At 47.6% G+C, this 27227-nt stretch overlaps 1 protein-coding gene across 16 annotated transcripts in view; it reads right to left on the bottom strand.

Moving 5' to 3' along the window:
• Positions 1-27227, bottom strand: part of ank1a (ankyrin 1, erythrocytic a) — a 148072-nt gene that overhangs the window by 38786 nt on the left and 82059 nt on the right. For 14 of the 16 annotated variants that reach the window (XR_015935288.1, XM_088624285.1, XM_088624284.1 and 11 more), the window contains 20 exons: positions 22863-22961; positions 21576-21674; positions 19616-19714; positions 17521-17706; positions 16873-16971; positions 14301-14399; positions 13724-13822; positions 12942-13139; positions 12504-12602; positions 10944-11042; positions 10407-10505; positions 8260-8457; positions 7951-8049; positions 6559-6657; positions 6250-6447; positions 4929-5027; positions 3723-3821; positions 3339-3437; positions 2288-2380; positions 1590-1662 (listed from right to left, as the gene is read on the bottom strand). Coding sequence is in view for 15 of the 16 variants with exons in the window: in XM_088624285.1 (XP_088480411.1) it covers positions 1590-1662; positions 2288-2380; positions 3339-3437; positions 3723-3821; positions 4929-5027; positions 6250-6447; positions 6559-6657; positions 7951-8049; positions 8260-8457; positions 10407-10505; positions 10944-11042; positions 12504-12602; positions 12942-13139; positions 13724-13822; positions 14301-14399; positions 16873-16971; positions 17521-17706; positions 19616-19714; positions 21576-21674; positions 22863-22961 (2332 nt within the window). In the remaining variant the exon portion in view is untranslated. Of the gene's footprint in view, positions 1-1589; positions 1663-2287; positions 2381-3338; positions 3438-3722; positions 3822-4928; positions 5028-6249; positions 6448-6558; positions 6658-7950; positions 8050-8259; positions 8458-10406; positions 10506-10943; positions 11043-12503; positions 12603-12941; positions 13140-13723; positions 13823-14300; positions 14400-16872; positions 16972-17520; positions 17707-19615; positions 19715-21575; positions 21675-22862; positions 22962-24516; positions 24623-27227 lie in introns of all 16 variants that reach the window. The other 2 variants (XM_088624276.1, XM_088624282.1) reach the window with 1 other exon arrangement.

Raw genomic sequence — 27227 nt, 5'->3', positions numbered from 1 at the left:
CAAATGAATACACACAGTTCCTAACAAAGCGTTGGTCTATGCAAACAAGATCACTTTTTTTTATGTAGTCCACGCAAAAGCCACCCATTTCTAGTGTGCAGGTTTAGGGGATCCCTGGAAAATATTGGCACTCGACAGGACAAAGAGCTGAGCTTCATGACGACTGATCAGCATAAAAAAAAAAAAACTTCCAAGCTTCACAAGCTTCACAAGAATAAAAGAGAAGAGCGGTCGTGTCCTGTGCTGGTGTTTTCAGTGACCCCATGAGTGGTGGACCCAGTTCATCTCTCTTGTGTGTGGAAGCAGAGCGACAGACAGGAAGTGTAATGAACTGTGACAAGAGCATGGCTTCACGGAGCACTGTGATTGGCCGGCCGCTGCTGCACTGCAGAACAGGGGGCAGCCAAAGAGCAAAACTTTCAATCTAACTTACTGCATGGCCGTGGCACTGCCAGATCTACAAGGGCTTAACAAGTAGGAGTACGCTGTGGGTTGTCTGTACGAAAGGCCTGCAGCGGCATGACCAGAGGTCTGGTATTTGACAGCTTCTGCTGTAAGGGATGTTATAGAAAGAACGCAGGTGAAGTCCACTGGCTGATACTCCACACCCCCCTCTAGTGGCAACAGCCCACCATTGCTGCAGTAACTGGTGACCATTCAAAAAAAGACAGTTCACCGTGATGGCTGTGCCCAGGTGTGCTGTCAGCACTGTTAAGTCACTTGGCAGCCAGACAGCAAGGGGTGCAATTTGCAGATCCAATGGCTTAGCTGTTTCTCCCTAAATGTTCTTTCATATTTAGAGAAACTGGCTTATGTCTGGTGTCTATGACGATTGGTCGCTCTGTGCAAAGAGCTATGTAATAATCACCTGTATTGATCACATCTATTCACATAATTTTATCGATAACATCATGTTGATAAATTAATTTTGCTTGCTTCAGAGCTGTGAGCTGTACAGTCCAGCCAATATCTATAGGAAGAATAGAAGCATGGCTGATAACATAAAAACATTAACAAAAAAATAAATACAATAATGCACTTGACTAAACTACTGTACCTGTACTGAAAGTAAACTATATCACAGTAGATCAGGATTTTTTTATTAATGCAAACTCAATTAAAAATTCAGTATATTTTTTTCAATTTTCAATAACTCCTATCGTAGCATTTTTAAAATAGAAAACTTCCCTCAGAGTAGAGCTCACTGGTGTTGTGTTAAAGACTGCAGTTTGAGACAGTGTTGGCTGTAAGGAGTCTGTGGGGAGAATGAATGCTTTCCTATGAAGTTTCAGCTTCTACTTGAAAAATCAGCTTCTACTTTGAAACCGTGAAAAGATGAACAATCCCGTTCCTAGAGGAAATGAGGCAGTCCGTTTTCACTTGCGCATGTTCTGCTGCATAGATCACAGCCAGCTCCCCTTAGGAAGGCTGCACACACAAATTCATTCAGCAAGACGCGCAACACTGTCGTGATGCATCATGATCATTATTGCTGAGCTCTCCTGGGGTGAGGGGCTGAAGCAGCTGAGTGTCAGGGCCGGTGTTCGGGCCTGTGGACGTGTCGGAGAGCTCGTGCAGGCGGTCCTTACCTTCGTCCTCCGACACATCCAGGATCTCGTCCACAGTCTCGGGGAAGCTCATGCGGTGCTTCTCGGTGGTGCTCTGGAACACAAAGCCGGATTGGGTCACCCTGCAATGCAACTGCTGCAAACAAAGTTCATTCCCTGGGAACTCCATTTCTTTTGCTTGTGGCAGCTTCTCCAAGCCAGTAACAGGCCCTGGGTACTTCTTGTCTTTTACTTTGTGTGATTTTGCGCAGACAAGCATGTGCATTTATTGTATAACAGCATTGTACACTGTACGTCTGCTTTTGAGTCTCATCCATAGGATCTGTACAAGAGACAGCATTTAGTCATTTGAAATTGGAGTCTTTTTTGTTTTCCCATAACAGAACTAAGCTTGCTGATCTCTTTTTCAGGAGAATGAGCAGTTAATGTTAAAATCTCTTTTCTCACAGTGTACTGCACACGCTTCAAAAGCAGGACAGATTGTACTTTTTGTTCCCAGTCTAAGCACACAGTGACTTCAGCTGTGTTACTCCATTGTTACACAATAGCCATGATTTTCTGCTCTGTTAAATTTATTGTCGTAAAAATAAAAAGCGTCTCTGATTAAAGGAATCAGGTCTGGAGAATCTAGATCTCACTAAGTAACATTAAAAGCTCATTTTCTTCTGGAATGGGTCAGCTGAGTGCCCCTCCCAAGCTGCCTGTGCGGGAGGACTCACCACGGAGACGGTCTCCTCGGTGACCAGCTTCAGCACATCGATGACGGAGATGTACCCCAGGCGCTTGGCGATGGCCAGGGCCGTGGTGCCGTTCTGACAGAAAGACAGAGGGAGCATCACAGCGTCCATCGCGCTCCAGTGCCGTCACACGCAGGCTAACGCGGTGAACAATTTGTACTGTAAACCTGAGCTGACATGGAGCAGAAAATCCTGAACAGAAAGGCTGGAAGGATAGCAAGGATCTACTGTAGCTTTGACAGCAGCTATATCACCCTGCAACTCACAACTGGAAACCCACTGAAGCCCAGCAGGTGTGAGCCTGGTCAGTAATAATAATAATTGCTTACACTTATATAGCGCTTTTCTGGACACTCCACTCAAAGCGCTTCACAGGTAATGGGGACTCCCCTCCACCACCACCAATGTGCAGCATCCACCTGGATGATGCGACGGCAGCCATAGTGCGCCAGAACGCTCACCATACATCAGCTATCAGTGGGGAGGAGAGCAGAGTAATGTAGCCAATTCATAGAGGGGGATTAGGAGGCCATGATTGGTAAGGGCCAATTGGAAATTTGGCCAGGACACCGGGGTTACACCCCTACTCTTTTCGAGAAGCGCCCTGGGATTTTTAATGACCACAGAGAGTCAGGACCTTTTTCCCAGGAGGTCTCCCCTCCAGGTACTGACCAGGCTCACACCTGCTTAGCTTCAGTGGGTTGCCAGTTGTGAGTTGCAGGGTGATATGGCTGCTGGCACAGTACCTTGAGTGGAGTGTCCAGTAAAAAGCTATATAAGTTTATTAAATCATTATTAATTATTATGAACTTTACATCTACTAGAAAGCATTTTACAATGACTGAAGCATCTGTGGGAGTACCGCAGTGCAGTTCAGAGAGCGATATTTTCACTCTTCGCTCTTTAACAAAGCTTTACAGATGTCCACCACCCAGTAAAACTGACTGGAGAAGCCAGCTGCTGCCCGGACTGGGGGGTAAAGGGGAGTGGTACTGTAACACCAGCTCTCCGAGGTGTGACCGGGGGTACTCACTGTGGTGGTCTCGTTGGGCAGGGCGCCGTGCTTCAACAGCAGGGTGACGATGTCGGTGTGACCCTGCTGCGCGGCCTGGTGGAGAGGGGTGTACCCCGCCTGCCGAGACAGACAGACAGACCCTCCGATCAACAGAACATCCCACCCCAGTGGGCATTACCACAGGGCACGGTCCAGAGCACACCGCATCAGAACACAGGACACTCGTAGGTCTGTGAACTACAGCAATTCAGAGGCGGGAAGAGAAATATACGACACAGAGAGAGGGACATGAAGGCAGGGAAGACAGAGAGGAAGATGGAGACAGGTGGACAGGGAATGAAAGAGACAGACGAAGTAAGAAACAGCGCTCGTGGTGAGAGGGAGAGTGGAGGCCCTGGTTACCCTGGTCTTGCAGTTGGCGTTGGCTTGCTGCTGCAGGAGAAACTTGACCATCTTGATGTTGCCATAATGACTGGCCACGTGCAGGGGGGTGTAGCCCATCTGGAGGGAGAGGAAGAGGGTGTTGATGCTTCAGGCTGGGGGCAGTTTGCAGTTTTAAAGAGCCACTGTCTGGATGTCACCACAAGTCTATACTGTATATGCAGAGTTTCCCATTGGTTCTTATAGGAGTATAAATATAGAGTCCTGCACAGAATGTCCATCTCATTTCTGCAGTTACATCGCTTCATTTTCCCACAACAAATTTCATTCTCTCGATAGGCCACAAATATGTAATAAGCATTCCACACTTAATCAATCTAGCTTAAAACTGAAGATGCACACATTGATTTGCGCTTATATGCACATTTCCTGGAATTGCGTTAATGTCACAGACTTGTTAACTGAAAAGACTCTAAAATGGATTTTTCAGATCATTAGAAATTCAGAGGTGGGCAAAGAAACATCCTCAACAGGATGAAGCAGGAAAAAGCAGAGGGTGCCCACAGTATTTGAAACACAGATGCACATGGGGTGGCCAATGAATGAGTTTTAGCTGGAGCGTAACATATTTACTCTTCACATCTGCCCTCTCAGCTGTCCAGCTCCTGTGTCTCATCTGCCTCTTTCTAAGGTGAAGCAATATTTATGGCTCTTTCATTGAACTGGTAACACAATCCAGTGTGCCGGTAGTGGAACGGCTATTTTTAAAAGAACATTAAAGTTCTGGTGCAGTGTCAGCAGGGCAAAATACAGTACAGTGCATCACACAGCAGCAGAAAGAACAGGAGAAAAAGAGCAGGCCCCCTGCATCACAACAGCTCAATGACATCCAACTAGCTGGGCTATACCCATGAGGCAACTGGATGTGTCTCAATGATGCCAGCATGTGGGACTCAAGACAGTCCCTTGCAAACAGCTTTACAGTACGTCCTTCGGGGATGAGTTAGAACTGTGCAGGAGTCCGTGTCACATTAGAGAAATCTAAGCATTGCGTTGAGAGTCCACTCTGCTATTGTCATAGCTCTGTTTTTTGTGTTGTGTTAAGATTCGAAGACAGGCTAGAAACATCAAAGGTCTTGCTCATTTCAAGTAATGTATTGATCCAAGGCGCTCCTTCATTATTAGTTTTGTGCCAGTGCTGTGGTGCTGCGTGTTGGCATCTCTTACCCGTGTGGCACCAAAGACAGAGGCGCCCTGCTTGACCAGGATGTCCGCAATGGGCACGTGACCCTCCTGGGCCACCAGGTGGAGAGGGGTCAAACCACTCTGAGGGGAGACAGAGGACAAAGGTCAAAGGTTATACCGACCCAACACCATCCCCTGTTCCCTTGTGGTGAGGCAGCGGTCGAGGGTGTTACAGGAAGTAATTGACAGGGAGAGAGCAGCACCACTCCAGCCATATCGCTGCTCTGAACATCCCTTGGGATCTGTCAGTCACATGGTTTATATGCAAGGAGGGCAAACCCACTGCCCAAGCATTTTCCTGCTGCATTTCATCTACCTTAATGCACCTCAGTGAGAGGCACTGGGCAAGGAGTACTTCACAATGCTCTATGCATGTAAAAAGGCTGCTAAGCACTGTTGCAACGGGATCATAATTATAAAACCCTTTTTTAATGTGCTTGTAATTATTTTATTAATGCATTTTACACAGGTCGATTAACTCAGCATTACCTCATTTACTTAACAGGCTATACTTTATTTCCAAATCATTTTTCTTAAAGCACACTGGCATGTCGAATGAAAGCTGTGGCTGCTGCCATCTTTCAATGAAAAACGTGGCTGTGCACATGCCTTCTTACAGAAGTGCTTAAATGCATGGGAACACGATTAGCAGGTCTTACACAAACCCGAACAGCCATGAGGGAAAAATGGCTCTCTTTATTAACAGTTAAGGGAAAAACCCTCTCTCTTTCAAACTCTAACTATACATCTTCATTCAATGCTCCTCTCTCAGTCCAGCAGATCTGGAGTTGGCCATTAAATGCAAAAAGCCAGTCTGCTGCTGCCCTCTTCCCTCTGGTACAGCACATAAGAAGCTCTGCTAAACAGAAAAATCCAGTGGCCACCAGTTCTTGGTTTTTTATGTTGTCACCTGGCCAATGACAGGAAGGGCATTCCCCAAAAACCAAGATTTGCCATCTTGTCTGAACTTAATGCCCTCTTACAATACAAAGGCTAACAGTCTTAATAAACAACCTGGTCCTCAAATCCTTTCATCAGCCCTCTAAGGTTCTCCGAGTTAATCTTTTGATTCGGCTAAACTGTCCCTTGACATTTCTGCTAAATTGTCGTCTGATTTTGGCCGTGGTGCCTTCAATACTCTCCTCCAGAGTCTGTCGGCAACTGTAAGAAATATCCCCTCTGAACAACCGTGGAGGAACCTGGGGATGGGAGAGCAGGTCTCAGGCAGGAGGGTTTGGCCGCTCCAACACATAGTAGCTGATTATGTGTTGGCTATTATTGCTCTGTTGCCCCGAATAATTACCTTGTTGCCCAGATTGACGTTGGCCTGTTTGGAGAGGAGCAGGGTGACCATATCGGGGCGCCCCTCCTGGGCGGCCAGGTGCAGGGGGGTGACTCCCTGCAGTGATTCTGCATTAGCTGAGGCCCCGTACTGCAGCAGGCTCCCTGCCACCTCCAGCTGGTTCTGCTTGGCCGCGATGTGGAGAGGTGTGTAGCCGTTCTGGGGACACAGATGGATAGGCCTTACTTACACTTACAGTACGACGTTCTTGTAAAAGAAGGGAGATTTTGAGCAGATTTGTGACTCTGTGTCTCTGCTCTTTGCTCTTACCCGCGCTGTGCTGTGTGGTGAGCCTCCCTTGCTGACCAGCAGCTTGACCAGGTCCAGGTTGTTGTGATGGACGGCCACGTGCAAGGGGGTCAGCCCATTCTGCAGAACAACACAAATGCCTGTTACGCCCTTTGGTCACTGATGCCCAACCTGTCGTTATAGCATCACACATCCTTTACATTCAAGCATTCAACCACACAAGAACTATGGGACAAGTCCGTTAATGCTTACTTCCTGAGTCTTTACTGATAAGAGGAGAATTTAAAGAGTCTGTTACCCATACTCTGTGCCTTGTGCTGTGCCTAAGCAGCTTAATTTGTGTATCATACATGGGCTCAGGTGTTGGGCCGGGTGTTGGCCGGGTTTTGGCTGGGTGTTGGGCCGGGTGTTGGGCCGGGTTATTGGGCCGGGTGTTGGGCCAGGTGGTGGCCGGGTGTTGGTTGGGTGTTGGCCGGGTGTTGGGCCAGGTGGTGGCCGGGTGTTGGTTGGGTGTTGGTTGGGTGTTGGCCGGGTGTTGGGCCAGGTGGTGGCCGGGTGTTGGTTGGGTGTTGGTTGGGTGTTGGTTGGGTGTTGGTTGGGTGTTGGGCCAGGTGGTGGCCGGGTGTTGGTTGGGTGGTGGCCGGGTGTTGGGCCAGGTGGTGGCCGGGTGTTGGTTGGGTGTTGGCCGGGTGTTGGGCCAGGTGTTGGCCGGGTGTTGGCCGGGTGTTGGTTGGGTGTTGGCCGGGTGTTGGGCCAGGTGGTGGCCGGGTGTTGGTTGGGTGTTGGCCGGGTGTTGGTTGGGTGTTGGCCGGGTGTTGGGCCAGGTGGTGGCCGGGTGTTGGTTGGGTGTTGGTTGGGTGTTGGCCGGGTGTTGGGCCAGGTGGTGGCCGGGTGTTGGTTGGGTGTTGGTTGGGTGTTGGCCGGGTGTTGGGCCAGGTGGTGGCCGGGTGTTGGTTGGGTGGTGGCCGGGTGTTGGGCCAGGTGGTGGCCGGGTGTTGGTTGGGTGTTGGCCGGGTGTTGGGCCAGGTGGTGGCCGGGTGTTGGCCGGGTGTTGGTTGGGTGTTGGCCGGGTGTTGGGCCAGGTGGTGGCCGGGTGTTGGTTGGGTGTTGGCCGGGTGTTGGTTGGGTGTTGGCCGGGTGTTGGGCCAGGTGGTGGCCGGGTGTTGGCCGGGTGTTGGGCCAGGTGGTGGCCGGGTGTTGGGCCAGGTGGTGGCCGGGTGTTGGTTGGGTGTTGGTTGGGTGTTGGGCCAGGTCAGGGCCAGAAGTGAATTTTATCTAAATCTTCTGTAAATGAATTCCCTTTAAATCTAAGCTGCTTCTTCTTACTTGTGGAGCTGGTCAGCTCCTAGATATATGGCACTCCTGTGAGAGTGCAACGTGGCTGGTTCACGCCTCACCCATGGGAACACTCACCTTTCCTGCGGCGTTGGGATTGGCACCTCTCTCCAGCAGCAGCTCTGCCACGTCCACCTTCCCGTACTTGGCTGCCACGTGAAGAGGAGTAAACCCTTTCTGGAAAGCCGATCAGAGAGGGGAAGAAAGAGGGTCGGGGTACGAGGAGGACAGAGGGGAAGTAAAGGAAGACGTGAGGTGTGAGGTCAGTTTCAGCCAGGCAGAAGTAGAGAGAGCAGGACAGCAGGGACATGGGGGCAATGGAAGCAGTGCAGTTGCTGCGGTCTTTCCAGCAGGGGGCATGAGAAAGGAAGGGAGGGAAGTGGGTACCTTGGTCATGCGTGTCTGCAGCGCCTCCCTGTCCAGCAGGATGCGGGTGGTGGCCGCATGCCCCTCACGGGCAGCAATGTGCAGAGGGGTGTGCCCAGCGGTGGTGGCCGAGTTGGGGTTGGCCTTATGGTCCAGTAGGAGCTTCACCATCTCTTTGTGGCCCATCCTGGCGGCACAGTGCAGGGGGGTCTGGTCATCCTGGAGAGAGGGAGAGAAGAGGCAGGAGGGAAGGAGAGAGGGATGAGAAGGGAGGGAGAGAGGAGGAGGAAGAGAAGAGGCAGGAGGGAAGGAGGGAAATGTGGAGGGAGGGAGAAAAGAGGCAAGAGGAAAGAGGGGGAGAGGAGGAGAGAGAGAAAGGAGTAGAAGGGAAGGAAGGAGAGAGGGGGCAAAAGGGATAGGAGGAAAAAGAGAGGAAGGAAGAGGTGGTTGTAGAAGAGAAGGGGAAAGGGAGAGCAGAGCGAAAATGAATGGAAAAAAGGGGCAGCAGCAGAGAGGTAGAGATAGGATGGCAAACGAGAAGAGAGAGATGAAAGTTCAATATCATAAATTATTGAAAGACAGGTTGCATACCTGAACATTTCTAACCTCACAAATTTGCAATATTTCTGTTTTGCCAGTGGCACACGGCTCCTCTCGATAGCTGCAGCGCCTGTCCCGCTCCGGAGATAGTGCACAGACATGCAGCAGGGCTGTGAGCTCCAGAGTGTCCTACAGGAGAGTCAGCGGCCTGTCTCTCGCACTGACATCACTGCCAGCAGAGCCCTGGTAGACTAGTTCTGACCTCACCTCAAGGAGGTGCCCTTTCAATTGTGTACTGTGCTGCAGGGAGTACAGGACCACTGCAATTTTACAGCTGTCACCTCTTCAGCTCTTTGGGTGAATACAACACTGACGACTAAGAAAGTAGATTTGTGCTACTGTTTTTTTTTAATTTCGTAGGTCTAATAATGTCTTGCAGAGACAAAACCATTTTTGAAGCTGTTTTCTTCAGTCTTCTGTTGGCTTAAAGGTGCCTGGTATCTGCACATAGAGGATACTTACTGTACATCTTGAGAGGTGAATAGCTTTTGGACCGTTTCTATTTACTAGGAACTGTTATTATGTGATTTCTACAGTACTACTCAAATCCACTGTGGGGCTCGGAGGGTTTTTACATAGAAGAGATGAGCCCACACACAAGTTGGCAAGGCATTTACATGCAGTTATTAATACTGCCATTAATATTTATAGGTGGCATTAAAATTTCAGAGACTTCTCACATTTCATTTCTTTAAATAACATCCAAAATGAGCTGCAATGAAATAAATTCCCTTTCCTGCTTTCTGGGGAAATCCACATCCTTGCCTGCTTTAAAAAATGACAAGGCAGATTTGGCTTCTATAAAAGGTCAAATGAGCAGAAGGCGAAAATGCTTTTCAAAAGCTATAAAGTTAATTCGAGGCAGAAGCACCACATTAGCGCAAGTGTCCACGAGCTCTTTCCACGCACAGCGGGGACTTGGGGTGGGGATGAGTGCCCTGGAATATGTCTGATGGCTCTTCTGTGGGCTGATTCCAGAGCAGCCATATCTTCTCTGTACTGTGGTGCCCAAAATTATAAACGCTTTATCCAACACAGAGTCACTAGGGATCCAGAGCCTATTCTGGCAAATGGGTGCAAGCCAGGATACACCCTGAACAGGATGCAAGCCCATAGTAGGGCACACAGTCACACACGCACTCCAGGGCCAGGTTGATGGAAGTCAATTAACCTACAAGAACAGCCTTGGACCATGGGAGGAAACCGGAGCACCAGGAGCAAACCCAAGCGAACATGGGGAGAACATCCAAACTCCACTCAGAGAGCACCCCAGGAATTGAACCCAGGGCCCCCACACTGGTAACCCCTGGCACTGCCATGCCACCCCCAAAATTGTACACAATATTCAAAATTAGGAATTACTTGCGCATTACACAATCTGTCTCCATGACACAAACTCTGTGCTTTTACCTATATGTCCTAGCATTTTGTTTGTCTTTTTAGTGCTTCCCCAAACTGCCCAGAAGATACAAATAAGGATAAATGCAGCAGTCTGCCTGATTGGTATCTCTGTGTCTGCAGCTCTGCCCTGCAGGCAGACTGGCTCGTGGCTCTGTGGGCAAGGGTACCTTGGCCTTGGCATCGACCTGGGCCTTGTTCTGCAGCAGGAACTGCGCCACCTCGGCGTGCCCAGCGCGTGATGCCATGTGCAGCGGTGTCTCCACTTTCTGCCCCGCCGCACGAACACGCACACACCACCGGGGGGCGACGGAGAGCGAGAGGGGGGTGGAAACAAGGGGCCGGGTCATCAGAGAAAGAGGAAGAAAGGAAATGGAGAGAAGGGCAAAGGGGGAGGATGAAAGGAAACAAACAGGAAATGATCAACAAGGCTTACAGTACTTCCACACTGACAGAAGACTGCAGCAAGGTAATTAACGGTAGTAATAATCAAAACATCATTGCAGTTATTATAACAACAACAGTACCAGACCCAAGCAGTACTAATCACATTAACTGTGCAAAACTGGAAGGAGATGAGGAAAAGGAGAGGTATTTCTTTTTATTATACTGACTGCACAGTCGAAGAGTTTCTGCACGTGACAAAAGAAAGCTATGGCTTATAAGAATCTATCTGGGGGATTTGGGGGAGAGCTGAGGGATCTCACCACATTGGAGGCGTTGGGGGACGCCCCTCTCTGCAGGAGGATCTTGACGATGTTGAGGTGTCCCATGAAAGAGGCCACATGGAGGGGGGTGAGCCCAGACTGCAGGGACAGAGATACTGGTACTTATTGCAACATGACATACTGTACTGTACCGCACACAGACATAGACACACACTGTACTGTACCGCACACAGACATAGACACACACTGTACTGTACCGCACACAGACACTGGCACACACTTTACTGTACTGCACACAGACACAGACACTGGCACACACTGTAATGCACTGCACACAGACATAGACACACACTATACTGTACCGCACACAGACACAGACACACACTGTACTGTACTGCACACAGACACAGACACTGCCACACACCGTACTGTACCGCACACAGACATAGACACACACTGTACTGTACCGCACACAGACACTGGCACACACTGTACTGTACTGCACACAGACACAGACACAAACTGTACTGTACCGCACACAGACACAGACACTGGTACACACTGTACTGTACCACACACAGACACAGGCACACACTGTGCTGTACCCCACACAGACACAGACACTGGCACACACTGTACTGAACCACAAACAGACACTGACACACACTGCACTGTACCACACACAGACACTGACACACACTGCACTGTACCACACACAGACACTGACACACACTGCACTATACCACACATAGACACTGGCACACACTGCACTGAACTGCACAAAGACACTGGTACACACTGCACTGTACCACACACAGACACTGACACACACTGCACTGTACCACACACAGACACTGACACACACTGCACTGTACCACACGTAGACACAGACACTGGCACACACTGCACTATACCACACACAGACACTGACACACACTGCACTGAATTGCACATAGACACTGGTACACACTACAGTGTACTGTACCCCACACTGGTGCTGGCACACACTGCACTCTAACGCAATGTCACCTAATGCATGTCACCCTGTACTGTGCCAGGCACTGCACCTTACTACACCACAATATTGACACAAACTTTTTTGAATATTGTATACGATGTGATATACTGCACACAGACACTGACACACAATGCTCTCTACCTCATTAAAAATGACACAATGTCAGTGTAGCACACAGTCACTCTCCTCCACTGTAAAAGTAATCAGAAACAAATGGTGGCTGTATCTGGCATTTAATTGAGGTTAACCTCCAATAAAGAGGCTGTAAATGAGTGAGAAATATTAATTTTAAAACTTATCTCATCAGTTAACTACACTAAAGGGTATTTTATTTTGTATAATGCACTAACATTATCTTTTTCAACTAGTGAGCTTTCTTATATCTAACGTCATATGTTTATTGTCTTTATCTCTTTTGTAAGTTGACATCAGGACAGCAATAAAAACTATGTAACTGAATAAAGAGGACAGAAGAGGTGCCAACATTTCAGCCCATATGGATGGGAGGAGATCTAGAGCTAGGAGAAGAGAGGGTGTGGCCTTGACTTGTGAGCCCAAGCGATTGGTGGGGGTGTGGTTACCTCGGTTACAGCCTCCAGGGAGGCGGAGTGTTTGAGAAGCAGCTCCATCACTCGCATGTGGTTTTTCTTGCAGGCAATGTGCAGGGGTGTGAATCCATTCTGCAGGACACAGCATGGACAGAGGTGAGCTGGTGGTTCAGAATTGAGTCTGTGCACAGAATTAAGTCTGACTGGAAGCCAACATTTCTTTTCTTTCTCTAGAATCATTTCCATTGAAGTATTACACTTAGAAAATCTGCCAGGACACCTCCGTAGTACCTGAAAATACCTGAACGCTTTGCTAAAAAAGCTTTTCAGAACTCTTCCTGGCAACAGTGGGGTCATCAAAATGTAAGTTAAAACCTAAATGCACTTTAATGAAATTATTTATCCTGTATCATTATCCCCTCCCAGTTAACTCGATCTAGCAATGTCGCCAAGCAGTGCAAAGGGACTGACCAAGGCGCGGGCGTTGGGCTTGGCGCCCTTGTCCAGCAGGACCTTGGCCATACGGTGGTGCCCACAGTGGGCCGCCACGTGCAGAGGCGTCAGGTGGTCCAGGGTGATGTCATCGATCTCCGCGCTGTACTGCAGCAGCAGCCGCACACAGTCCAGGTGGTCACCCTGAGCGGCCATGTGGATCGGAGACAACCCGTTCTGAAGGCAGTGGAGGGAGAGAGAAGACAAGCGAGTTAGTGTGAGAAATCACTCTGACTGGCACACAGAGACAGCCAGACTAGCCATTCCCAAAGGAGGTGCAGAGAGGGTGACCCTCTTGAGAGAGAATGTAAATCAGTCTAAAGGATGAGGGAACTTGAAGACGCATAAACACTTACATAAAAATTGATTCAACAGGAGGAGCCCTTTTGGCTCGTTTACACTATTTGGTAGTGTGTAGTTAGCTGATCATAGGTTCTCATATAGCTGTTCCTTCCAAGTTAGACTTCAATGGCATGGCTGGGTAGCTTGTTCCATACTCCTACAACCCTTTGTGTACAGAGGTGTCCTCTGCCCTTTTTAGGAACATCTCATCCAAGCATTTGTTAAAGCAGAAAGAGAAAGCCACAGCTATGTTTCCCTACGTTTTCACCACATAACAGTAAGGCTGCCATGCGATTTGACCTCACGACTCCTTGTTTACAAGGGCAGGGCTCTAACCTATGAGCTGGGAAGACAGAGAGAGTCTGGAAGGAGGAGGGAGCGTGAGGAAGAGTGGCAGGGGGAGAAGCACGGGGAAGCACCTTGGTTTTGGCCTGGATGGGCGCTCCGTGGTCCAGCAGGATCTCAATGATTCGTACATGGCCATTCCTGGCTGCACAGTGCAGGGGTGTCAGCTCATCCTGGAAGGAGAGAGAGAGATCAAGGGAAAGGGAAAGCGAGAAGGAGAGAGGAATAGAAAGAGGGAGAAGTGTCAGAGGAGAGGCATTGCACTATTGCATTATTACAGCACTATTGCAGCTCCACGTTGCTACATTACTTACAGAGCCCAGGAAGGTGGTGTGTACAGTATAAGAAATATAGGGGCACCACAATGTGTCAAACCTGCTGCATTAAATACCCGCCTAGGTGTCTAATCAGCTGCACTGTTCTGTCTCAGTACAACGTGCCATCAGGAAGCACCTGACATTTACTGCAAGGACATGTCTCGGCAGGAGGCCACATGTTACTGATGCCTGCTCCCCTTCCTGAATCCCTGGCCTCTGAAGGTGATTTACAAAGCGACTCTGGTGCTGCTGCAACTTGAGCTGCATGCTAATGAATGCCATCTTGGCAGTGCGGGCTGGGCTGTGTGCACCTGTAGGCTTGCGAAGCTGGTACCTTGGTCTTTGCATCTATCTGCGCCCCTCTGTCCAGCAAGAGTCTGACCATGATCACGTTCCCTCTCCTCGAAGCAATGTGCAGTGGACTGATGCCATTCTGGAGCAAGTACACACAGAAAGAGAGGCAACATTTAAATGCATTCAAGAGAGATGCTTTTTTCGTCCCTTTTACAGAGATTAATTCAAACCAGCTCTCTCCCCCGGGCCTGGCAAAAGGTGGACAAATAGACGCTGCTCTTTTGAGAAACAGAAGAAGTTCCTGAGATCTGTCACCCTTACCAGGAAACCATTTAGCACAAAGCACGTCGTAGGAGATGTAATTTAGGCAGAAATGGGAGAGATTTAGCTGTGCAGGAAACTTGGAAGAAATAAGCCAGCCTGGTCAAAAATCTGCATCCTGAAATTCATGTGCAAAACAAAATTGTGGCAGTGTTTCACGGACAGAGACCTCACACACACTGTGCAATTAGGAAGTTGGCAAGTTATTATGGGACTCACTGTTTTTGTCCACTTTCCTATTTGTATGTATCCGTACACCACAATGTAGGTTTTTGTAATACAGCTGTTTGAATGCTATGCCATGCTAACTTGATATGAACCCTGTGCTTACATAAACTTCAATATTGCTGGGGTTTTTTCTCCAGTTCATTCGCACATCCATAATTAAATTAGAATAATGCAAAGCACAATACATGACTTTGCACAACACATCCTAGGATTTGCTGCTTGTACAAGAACAACTCAGTGGCACTCAAATGCAATGTACTCCACGGAGTACATGAAGCATCAAAAGAAACATTTTCTAAATACAACACACTCACATAATTATAGTGAATGAAATTACTCAATCATTTTGTAGCACAGTACACTGATATTTTATTGAACAGTCCAAACATAGTTGAACTGATTACCCTGATTAACATTTTTCAACAGGGCTGATTGACAGGGCTCTACTGTGAGAATCCCAGGCAATGTGGAAACAATACCAGCTGTACCGTATATGAGAGACCCATGCTTTGCACCAGGTTGCAGATGCTGTCTTGTGGGAATCTACTCCATTCCTCTTGCACTGTAGATCCTCACAAGTCTCTGAGCCCTAGACGTCTCCATGTCATAAATGGATAAATTGATCATGTTCAATTATGGGGCTCAAACCTAGACAGTAGGGAACTCATGGAACACCTGTCACATTTGCATCTTTCAAGAAAAAACATCAAGGAGAGCAAGAAGATATACAGTATGTTCTCCAGCTGGCATGTTGTCATGTCAGGATGAGCTTGTGGGAATGGCAGAAACTGAGGTCCCAGGACTTGATCAATGCAGCACCATGCTGCCTACGAGATTAACATCGATCACTACAAACGGAGTTCTGAAGTGACTAGACACTCCTACCAGAACATCACACCTGGACATCCCTATTGACTGCTGGGTGGAAAACAACAACTACTGCATAACTGTGTGACACTTACTGATGTCCACCAGGGCGGTCTTCACAAAACCTCGATGTATCACTGAAGAGAATTTAGCTCGGCTGCTGGTGAGTCCATCTGAGCTGTTGCTCCAATATACCGATGGCACAAAGGCATTGCTCTCTTGAGAAGCACGGTATACACTCAAACCCCGGTATAAGAACGTTCGGTATACGAATTTTCGCTAATCCGAAGATGAAGAATTAGTACCCTGTAATTCGTTATAAGAACGAAATTTCGCTAATCCGAACTCTGAAGTTCGAAAGTCACCGATTTTGGCCGAGAATTCAGGACCACGGAACAGCTGTTTGTTTCCGCGCGTGCGCAATGTACTGCGGTTAAGGACGCCGTGAGGCAGCGGTGCTTTCTTTACAATCACAGCGAAAGCCTGTGCTCTCATTTTCAAAGTGTTTTTTTCTGTTTGTTTTGTATTTGCTGGTTATTAAGGGGTCTTAAGGAAGAGGAAAAGATTCTTCAGCGTAATAGTCAACAACAGTATGCACACTGTTCTAGCCGATCGCTTGGATAGCGATCTATTACGAAACAATGAAAAGTGTAATTATAATCTCAATAATTATTTTACAGGTATAGTTGGCTTATGTTAGTAGAAGTGTGTCGTTCACTAAGCTTGCTATAACGGTCTGTGAGGTATTATAAATTTAGAGTGAAACGGGGTGGAATTTTCCCCATAAGAAATCATGGCATTTTTATGATCTCCCTCCTTCCAAGCATATTTTCAGGAACGAATTAAGTTCGGACACCGGGGTATGAGTGTATCTGTTCTTTTCACTGGTTTTCTTTTCATATTTTCAACAGGTTAAATCACGATTTGTGCCCAATCACCTGTCTCGCTACATGAGATGCTTTTGTGCTTGGACAACCACCAGTCACATCAAAACATTTTAAACAATATCCAACTTCCACATCCTTAATGATTCTAAAGACATGGAGTGTTAATGTGTGACTGATGTTCAGTATATCGAGATGGACAATGCCTTCTTAACGGAGCACTCTGCGGGGGACCGGCCCCGGAGGGTGGATGGTGAATCAGAAAGACGGAGTCTGCACCTGAGTGGTGTCCCTGCTATCTGTCCCTCTCACCTTTGGGGTGAAGTTGACGTTGGCCCCTCTGTTGAGAAGCAGCTGGGCTACATTCAGGTTCTCGTAGTGCGCTGCAATGTGTAAAGGTGTGAAGCCAGTCTGAAGGCAGAGAAACAGACAGAACAGCTGTTTATTGTCAAGGATGATACCTACTTGGGTGGAGCGGTGGCTCTGTGGCTCAGGATCTGCGCCTGTGGCTGGAAGGTTGCCGGTTCAAATCCCGCAGCCGGCAGAGGAATCCTACTCCGTTGGGCCCCTGAGCAAGGTCCTTCACCCCAACTGCTCCAGGGGCGCTGTACAATGGCAGACCCTGCGCTCTGACCCCAGGCTCTCTCCCTAGCTGTGTGTCTCATGGAGAGCAAGCTGGGGTATGCGAAAAGATAATTCCTAATGCAAGAAATTGTAAAGGTTTAATAAAGTAATGTTATGTTATACTTCATAAAGTATCTGCGGCAGACAAACATGGGTCGTATATCTGGCTCACTTTGAAATTGACCTTGGCTGATATGAATAAGCGTGCACGCACACACACACACACGTAGCAAGCACTCCCTGTGGGCTGTCTGTTGGACGAGTGTGTTTGCCTGTCCCCACTGTATAAACCTCCCATGTCCTCGGCGCCGTGTCCCTTGGGAGCCCCTGCCGTACCTTGGACAGCACGTCGGGGTTGGGGTCGTTCTGCAGCAGCACGGCGGCGGTGCGCGTGTCGTCGTTGCGGGCGGCGATGTGCAGGGCGGGCAGGCGCACCTTCCCCTTGGTGCCGTAGTTGATGAGCAGGGCCACCACGTTCTCATGGCCCTGCTGCAGAGCCACAGCCAGGGGCGTGAACCCATCCTGAGGGCGCAGTGGAAAAAGCGGGATTGAATCATTGATTGATTGGTTGGTGGATTTTACTGGTTTTTAATTCACAAGGATAGGCAGTGCTAGGCAAGCTCTTCTTTAAGTTACAGGATTTTTCATTGTTGTTGTTCAAAAACCTATTGCCTTCACTTTAGATTCCTTGTTGGGAAGCCTCTGTGGTGCAGAACGAGTGCGTGCCTGTCGGTTCTCAATAATGCACCTTGAGATTCACTTTCTAACTGCTTTATCCAACACAGGCTGGGGAGCTGGAGCCTTTCCTGACAAGCCACAGGCACACACACAGATACACACTCACATCAGGGCCAGCTTTCCCAGAAGCCATTTAAGACAACAGTATGACTTTGGATGGCGGAAGGAAACTGGAGCTCCACAAGAATATAGGGAATCCACACAGACTGCACCCCTGGTCTGGAATTGAACCAAGGGCCCCAGCGCTGTAAGACTCATTCAAGCATACAGAAAACACATCTAGCTTAAACATTTCAGTGCTGATTTTAATTCAAACATGAAAACCATGTCAGGGTAATGAACTGAACTGTTAGCATGTCGCTGTGAACATTTCGTACTGTGCACTCATGTTGGAAACCCCTAACCTGCATCGCTCACACTGCACAGAAAGTCCATTGTTGTGCCTGTCACATTGGCCTTAAGTAAACCTCATTTAATTCAGCTGAACAAAGCGCTGACAGGTTGTAAATGAAATGGCAAGGTGTTGAACTTGGCAGCAAAATTCATCCAGCGAAATTGCAGGATTCAGGCACGGCTTTTCTGCTCCGAGATCAGGGACGCGTTGATGGGCTTTTCATTTTACCCTGTGCCGTGCCATTACAGGGTTCAATAAGACAGAGGGGGTCACTTCCCCCACTCGGGCTGAAGATGTAGCCACTGAAGCCAACCAGTGCATAAAACTGAAACAGCCCTTTTGCTTTCTCCAAAGTGTATTTTGCTACATTGTTTTGTGAAAAGAACAGTGAATTTAAAGGAAAACTGTAAGCGGTGCCCTGTAGGGAGTTTGAAAAGCAAATCACAAACACCATGTTTCCTGTTTCCAAAATCAATAGAGCATCCCTTTCTCCAAACAGTAGAAATTACAGTTTGTTATAAGCGTCCCAGGTGGATGGACCTGCTGGTTTAATAGAAAATACACAGAGTACTGTAAATTGGCCTATCACTCCCTGCTTTTCTCTCTGAGCACAAAGGCTGGCTTGTGGGTGAAGCTGATAACAGCTTCTGTATCGCAGGTGTCATGTTCAGTCATTTCTCACCCTCCACACTGCGACTGTGTAAAGCCCGAGTTCAAGGTTAACCGAATCAGAAAGGAAAACACTTGGAAAAAACAATCTAACTCCATGTGACTCTACCCTCTAGACGCCAGCTCCAGAAGCCCCAGGCGTAGGCATGGAACCCAGTGCTTTCTGGTGTGACTTGAACCAGATTCTTTGAGTTTATTTCTCATTTAATTATTTTTTTAATACGACATTCTAAAACAGTGTTATAGCAGCTATAGGCAACAAAGTCCACGATCTTTGCAAGAACATTTTTCCGAATCGCCTATATACAGTAATCTTGAAGATTACTATATATACTGTATATACTGTAGGTGATTGCTATATACTGTATATAATAAAATATTTCTCATTTAGAACGCGTCAATAGTTCTATGATGTAAACAACCTGCTGAAGTTGTTGGCTTTTAAAAACTCTTCCAGGATGCTAATATGCCAAGTCTGTGACTGTTGTAAGCTTTTTTCGCCTTTTGGTTTTGTAATCTTAGAAGTGAGTATAGCAGCACAGCTCGTGTTGTAACTCACTGAGGACTCACTGGGGGTACTTTTCTGGACTGCACTCTGTGCTGGGAGGGCGGGGCTGCGCTGTCACTCACCTCTGTTGGGATGCTCTGATTGGCTCCGTTTTCCAGCAGGAATTTGACAACTTCCAGGTGATTTTCCTGGGCTGCCATGTAGAGAGGAGTAAAGCCCTTCTGCAGGGGACAAACAGACAGACACATGGACCAATTCACCCCGTCTCATATTTCCAGCTGATCGAGGATATTTCTCTAGACTCTCTGGATTCAAGAATATGGTAATTTTACCAAATGTGCAGATATTGCATCTTTTTAACTTTAGGTTAGTGTGGAAAATCTGAGGCTTTAGCACAACCCCTCCTAAAGCAGTAGATGATTGTTAATAGTTTGAACTGAATCCAGTACATTAGGGGGGAAAGGTGTTTTGGGGTGTTGTGTACTGTATATGTTGTTTTGTGTTTTGAATTTGTTTAAAACGTCAATAATAATGTATGCAAATGTTAAAAATAAATATTAGAATACAAACACACAAATAGACTATATATATTAAAAGTAAGGGTTACAGAAAAAGTGCAAATACTAAGCACTTTATATGTCATCTAGTACAGTACCTGTTTAATAAGAAATTAAATATTTTTATAAATACATGCTTTAAATGAAAAGTGTACTGTACATGTCTGGAAATATAGTTAACACTGACCTCATGTCAAGGAAAAATGAAATCAATAATACTGCAGTTATTCAATTGAAAAAAAATTGAACATCAGGTTGAGTGAGTGAAAAATGCGTATTTTCACACAATGCACAATCAAACACTGCATGCTCATGCTCTTGTTTCCCCTACACGGACTGGCGCTGTCTTTACGGTGATCTTCCAGTGAATGCAGAATTACTTGCTAGATTTGCCAGATCTCACGCGACCACCAGAAAATGTTTGGGAAACTAAATGATCAGATGGACTGTAAGGTAGACGGTGCAGGAAGATTGGGGAGTTCCTCCGGGGAAGGGGGCGTCAGGCGTGGTCACAACACAGTGACCTCTACTGGACTGCCTGGACCATGGGCCAAACACCGACACCCTGCTCGACAGCTGTTTGTCAGCTGCTGGTTCTACATTGTGCCCGCCGGGTCAAGTCACAGCCAGCTCCAAGCAGAAGAAAAACGCCGAGGTGTAAAAGCACATTTCAACCTGGGTCCATCCATCTTTCCTGGCATTTCAGACAGCGGCTAGTTTGATCACTACATCTGAGAATAAATCTGGGAAAGCCAATGATACAATTTGTGGGGATGAGACGAGCTGGCATGCATACAAATTATATCAGCTTGACGAAACAAAAGGGAAGTTAATGAGGTAGACGCCTGAGCAATGCAAGGATTCTCAACTGACAGCTCTTTAGACCAGCAAAAACTATGGTTTCATTCTGTTTTGAAGCAGTTTTTAATCCACTGTAGTTTTGTCTTGATGTTCTTCATGCAGTGCATCTATTTCAGTCATCACATCTGGCTGTGGGGTTCTTTCAGAGTTTGCAATGCAATGAAACTCCACTCTTTACATTATAATTTACAGTATAAATAATATAACATTATAATTTTGACTTATTTCATGCAATAAAATTGAACATTGTTTCACCTACTTCAATGAAAAATTGAAGCTGCAGTTGCTTTGCTCTTTTGCATTAAAGGATGATGTACATATGTCACTATAAACACCATTTTCCACTTGAAGGCATACAGCACAGCTCAGCACAGATTTGCATTAATGAAGAGTACAGCTGTTCTGTGTAAAAGCCTTCATTTGATAATACTTAGAGTACACAGGAACACATACTTGAGAAGACATCTGTTCAGGTAAACTTGTAGAAACTAAGTTTGAACAGATAGAGAAATTGCATTTAGTGGGAAAAGGCTGAAGTTTCTGTGTGGAGAACAGTAGACTGTTCTGTTTCAGCTTTTCTACTTCTCAGTGGTAAGACGGCTGGCATTCAGTCTGAAAACCACATGGTAATTGGATTTAACCTGGGGTTCGGCCTGGGACTTACCTGGGACTGGGCGTTGACGTTAGCACCATAGTTGACCAGCTCAGTGACCACCTGCTTCTGCCCAGCCAGCGCTGCAATGTGGAGGGCAGTGTTCCCTTTCTGCAAGAGAAAGCCTCTCTCAGCACATTCTCCTGGCACAGAACAAGGCAACTAGGAGTTCATCCCATTACATCATTTTGGGGGTTTGTTTTTTAGAACTCCAGAACTGCCAAATCAAATACAGAGAATGCAACTGTTGGATCAATCGTAAGGGAGAATGACATTCCTTCTGTGGTGCACGCACAGTATTCTGAGGAGCGGATAAAACCCACATTTCCTCTTATCTGTCAATCACGACCTATCTGAGAGTCTCCAGAAGTCAGGAGCTCCCCAGAAACCAGTTTTTCCTTTCCATTTGACTGCTGCACGGAGTCAGTCTCACAGCTCTTAAAGTCTCTCAAGAACGTTTGTGATGCATTATTTGTCAGATCTAACAGAGCTCTGCAGTGTGTGTGTTTCAATTTGTCTTCCCTTTAGAAATTGAAAAGGGATATGGTGAAGCTGCATGACTGCCTGATGAATGATGAAGGCAGAATTAGAAGCTGATTCAGTGCAATAGTGATCCATCCATCCATTTTCTAATCACAGGGGTGCTAAACTCTATCCTGACAGGCAACAGGTGCAAGGCACTATGGGATGCCAGCCAAACGCAGGCCACATCCAGACATAGACCTGCACACACTCACACCCGTTCTCCCAGAAGCTGAATAACCTTCCAGGTTATCCAACCAGGAATCGAAGCCAGGGTCCCCGCGCTGCAAGGAAGCAATACCAACCACCATGAGCCTGTGCCACCCCCACAGTGATCCAAGAAGTCAAAAATAATGGTTCCCCGCTTGGTGGCTCAGAGGTGATCAGCTGGAGCCTGGGTCATGTCATGCTGTGCTACTGGATTAATGCTGTCAGGGCAAGGCTGGGAGGAAGCAAAAGGTTAGAGACCCACTGCTCCTCCAGGCCAGGCACCGTGACTCTCCTGGGGGTACATGAGTCTCTGTTGGAGAGCCAGGTCTTAAAACAACAGGCAATTCCACATGAGGTGAGTATGTAATCAAGAAAGAATTTGTGAAACAAACAAAAAGAAATTAACAAAAAAGTTAATGAAATGGTTCCCAGAAAAAAAAAAGGTTAGCTTTGGAATCTCTGACAGATGGAGGGATGGGAAGGGGAAGGAGATACCCCTAGCTTTTTGGCTCTGGTTTCTCCAGCACAATGAAGAAGACAGAAGAGCTGCTTCCTGTGTTTGCGTACCTTGGTGGTCGTCTCCAGCGTGATGCCATTGTGCAGCAGCTCCAGCACCATCTTGACATGCCCCTCCTTGGAGGCCAGGTGGAGCCCATTGAGGCCGTTCTGCAGAGAGGACAAAGAAGAGAGCAGACTTCACACAGGACCAGCCTCTACACAGCACACAGGCGCCCTCACTCAGCCACACAGACACACACGCTCAAAAATACCCTCCAGTGCATCAGCCACTAGAGAGCCTGATATTCCTCCTGCAGTACGTCATCCTACCGGTGGATTAAATCCACAACCAAACACAGAAGCCCAGTAAATACACAGCCCAGGGCAGCTGGTTCTACTAGACAAACTGAAAAGACCTGCCAGAGGCCAAAAGCCACCATCATGTAATGGGTTGGGATGTAACAATTATTGGTTGGACCGAGGTTCTGATGGAAACACTGGAAGGCAGACTGGGACTGCAAGGCTTTCCCCCTTAGGGTGCAACACAATCTTTATTTGCTGCCTTTTATTTCCCTTTTATAAAAGCAGCAGGAATTTCTGCAGAGCTCCATCACATTGCTACAAAACCCTAGGTCTCTTAGTACAGTGGAGATTTACCGTTTTGTGAAAGTGAAACCTGCACTACCCATGAGTTTAATTTCAAAGCTCTCTGTTGTTTTTAAACTGCTCTTGAATGCACCTCGCTCTTAAGATGTCTGAAAACCTCCCTGTTGGCAGAGAACTGATTGGGATTAAGCATCAGAGATGGTGGAGGAACGCATCCTGAGCTCCTGATGTGGAGGAATTCTGGATCCCTCAAGGTCAGCTCCCTGCCAGCTTCCTCATACCCATTCATTTTCTTTCTTTCTCTCTCCCAGTGCAATCGGCTCGCGCTCAGTGCAGAGGAATCAATAAGGGTGTAAGGCGCCTTGAGCCTGTCATCATTACGAACACACTGTAATCAATCCTTTCCCTGTCAACCTCGGCTGTGAGGAGCTGGGCACATTACTCACACACTCTGCCAGGGGGCACCAGCGCCACACACAGCAGAACACACACATTCCTCACGCCCCCAAGCAAAGACTCGTCTGCATCACCCGCACACCATCAAGCAGAAACAACACACAGCCCTTACCTGCACAGTTGTGTGCAGAGACGTGCATGCACACGCAGAGTAACAATACCACCGCACACTGTCACAGAGGTACAGTTCACATCTGCATGACACATTACACACAACATACACACTAATCTCACACATCCACCCTTTACACACACTCCAAATTATTGTAATTTTACACTCTACCATGATCTAAAGAAATATCAGACCTCAAGCAGCAGATCTGAAATGTGCAGCCCACGGTTTGGTATGACTGGCTGGGACGTCAATCTTGAGCACACAACCTAACCACCACGAGCCAGCCAATCACAGGACCTGCTCAGATTCAACTGGCCTGGGAAATTTGACTGACAGACGGCTGCAGTACCTCAAAATGTGCATTCCACTTTGTGACAGCAAAGGCACGAGCTGGTGGACAGAGGCTTTGAAAGGCTTTAGTTATACTGATGTGGTACAGTTTCCATCTGGATTTTCATTCACAGCAAAGGTCTTTGCTGCTGTAGATGAAAGAGGGACACTCTCTGAAGCTCAGTCAGACAGCTAAGCGATGCTAATTAAATTTACCGCAGTGCTATACTTTTCCCCATGTGATGTTCTGGGATGTTTTGGTGACTGTATGGTGTCCTCAGCAAGCAATACCCTGCTTGAATAGCCTTTGCAGGAGAAAGCACTGCAGCAAAGGAGAGACAGCAAACAGCCTCAGACACATTGCACAGTGGCACTGCCTGCTGACATCACCCCTGTCTCAGGCCTTTGCCAAAAACAAACAGGGTTCCAGACACCTGCTCTCCCAGACTACAGATAAAGGGAGAGAGGGGGACAGAACAGTGGAGGGAGAGGGGTTATTTAGCATGCTCATAACATCCTCCTCGACTGGCAGCCCCAAATACACACAGAGAGTGCAGTCAGGGCAAAGAGAGAGCTGGAGGAGGAAGATGAGACAGATCGATTTCGAATCTGCAGGTACAGTAGGTCCGATGGCAAAAGCTCGAGGAGAAATGCACCCCCCTCTGCAGTCCGAATCAATAAGGGTGCTGAGAATATGACTCTGTTCTCCTTTAGCACCGGCAAGGAGAGAGAGAGAGGGCATGATGAGGATTAGGGACGGTACACGGACACAGGGTTCAAGTCGCATCCTTTCATTGTGTCAGACGTACCAAAGAAACACTACAGGCAGATGGAGAACTGCGGCATTGCACACACCACACAGCAAAAGAACATCCAATCTGGCTGAAACATGTCAGGCCAGCTTGCCCTTTTAATTACCGAGATGGTGCAGTGATCACACTGCATTTCCATTGTGCAGCATATACACTACACTAAAACATCATCATTCCCAGGACTACATGACTAAGACAATTAAGAAAGGACACCGCCTCTGTGAACAAACTCTGGAGGAGCATGATGTCAACAGTGCACGCTAAAGATGAACAGAACCCTGCAGCACACAGCTGTCTCAGATTTCAACCGAGAAATGCCCACTAATGGAGGCTCTCTTTTAGTTCTCAGTCGGTTCACGTTCCTTTAGATGATTTTTCCTTTCTCAAACTACATGATAACTTATTGTATGCGCCCTGTGAAATCAGAAACTGAAGTCCTTTTTTGCCCTCTGTCTATTGTAAAATCTAAAAAGCTACACGTGTACGGAGCAGAACCCTGTCATCTTAATAGTCTGTGTAATTTTAGGATACTGTGCATTCTCTGGACCAGTCCGTCTAGCAATACGCTTCATCCATACACTCAACCCCCTCCCCCTAAGAGGGCTTGTGAAGTGCTCCCCCCAGTGGTGAGGTGCATGACAGCACAGAGGCAGGCGGCAAGGACATCCATTAGTCTTTATACAGTGGCAGCATTACCAGCTGTGCATTTTCCCTGCTGGCATCCTTTACAAACTATTCACAAATTAAAACTGGTTAGGTATTTCATTTTCTTATGCAAGCACATGAGACATTTGCATCATGCAGGGTACCCATTAATTAAGGCCCATTGTACAGTATAACATAAATTTCCTCCACTCAATTGCCTGTTTTTTTACAATGCCACAGAAGCTCCAGCTTTTGAGGACGGAAGTGCTTTACGGTTTATATGAAATAAAGCTCTCTGAAAATGTACTGGACAATCTGATTATACTGCACATACAAACAGATCTGTGCTTGAGACCAACAGCATGTGCTCTCTCACGCGGCTTGCGGTTAGAAAGACCAAGTACTGTAGGTGGCTACTACTGCAATCGGTTTTGCTATGAGTAGGAGAATCTCCAGCATTGTCCCTTATGGGAACCATTCCCCTTAGACCCAACACATTCTCCTCTTCCTCCAAGCTCTATGCTTCCGATGATGGTGAAGGTGATGATGGAGGCAGTGGTGATGAAGATGAAGATGACGCAGGACCGATGGCACGTTCCAGTCTCCGGGATTGAAAGAATAAGAGCCCTGTGGGATAGGTCTGACCTCATATATCCCTCCTTCAGCAATACAGGACATGTGAGGTTGGACCTTTCCCACACGACTGATATTCCACTGCATCAGGAGACCACAATACACCATCTTCCAGCCCCCCAGGACAGAGAGAATGGAGAGGAGGCGATGGAAGGGTGGAAGGGGGGGGGGGGCAGAAGAGAGGGCAAAGGGTGGAGATAGAGGAGACAGAGGGACGGAGAAGGAAAGAGGAAGGGTGAGGAAGAGGAAGAGGAGGAGGAGGAAGGAGGGCTGGGGTTGGCATGCTGCTCCACTGAGGACTGGAGGGTTCCTAGAGACGACTGAGGAGGTGAAGGAAATGATATAATGATGGGGGAAAAAAGGAAACAGAACATGCAAGTTACAGAAACATGGGAGGGAAATCCAGCATGGACTGGAGGAGGAGATGAGGGATGAGCTACAGACAGCAGGGAGCAGTGCAGGCTGACAGCTGACACCACGGGCAGCCGTCTGCAAACCCAAGGTCAGGAGCAAGTGTAAATCTCAGGGCCCAGAGAAACCAAAAATCAATTAGTCAGTAATAAAGGTTTCAACTTCACGGAACTGCCGAGGCTGAAATCAAAACCTCTGCTACTAACTCGTTCCTTACGGGTCCCGGGGGAGAGACGGGCGAGGGGGTCAGACAGACAGGCATCCGAGCCGCTGCCAGGAAAGACTGCTGCTCCAGTGTCATGCCCCCCTCCCCCCAGGCACCTGTGAGCCTCTCCGCCGAGAGGGGGCGCCGTTGGTGATGGCTGAAGCTAGGAGGAAGGGAAGAGGCCAGTCAGCTCATGCCTATTCTGCCTCCTGCTTTTGCTG

The sequence above is a fragment of the Lepisosteus platostomus genome, chromosome 3 (assembly GCF_059453375.1).
Source record: "Lepisosteus platostomus isolate fLepPlt1 chromosome 3, fLepPlt1.hap1, whole genome shotgun sequence".
Lineage (NCBI taxonomy): Eukaryota > Metazoa > Chordata > Actinopteri > Semionotiformes > Lepisosteidae > Lepisosteus > Lepisosteus platostomus.
Note: the sequence above shows the minus strand (reverse complement) of the source record. Positions and strands in the feature narration are given on the sequence as shown.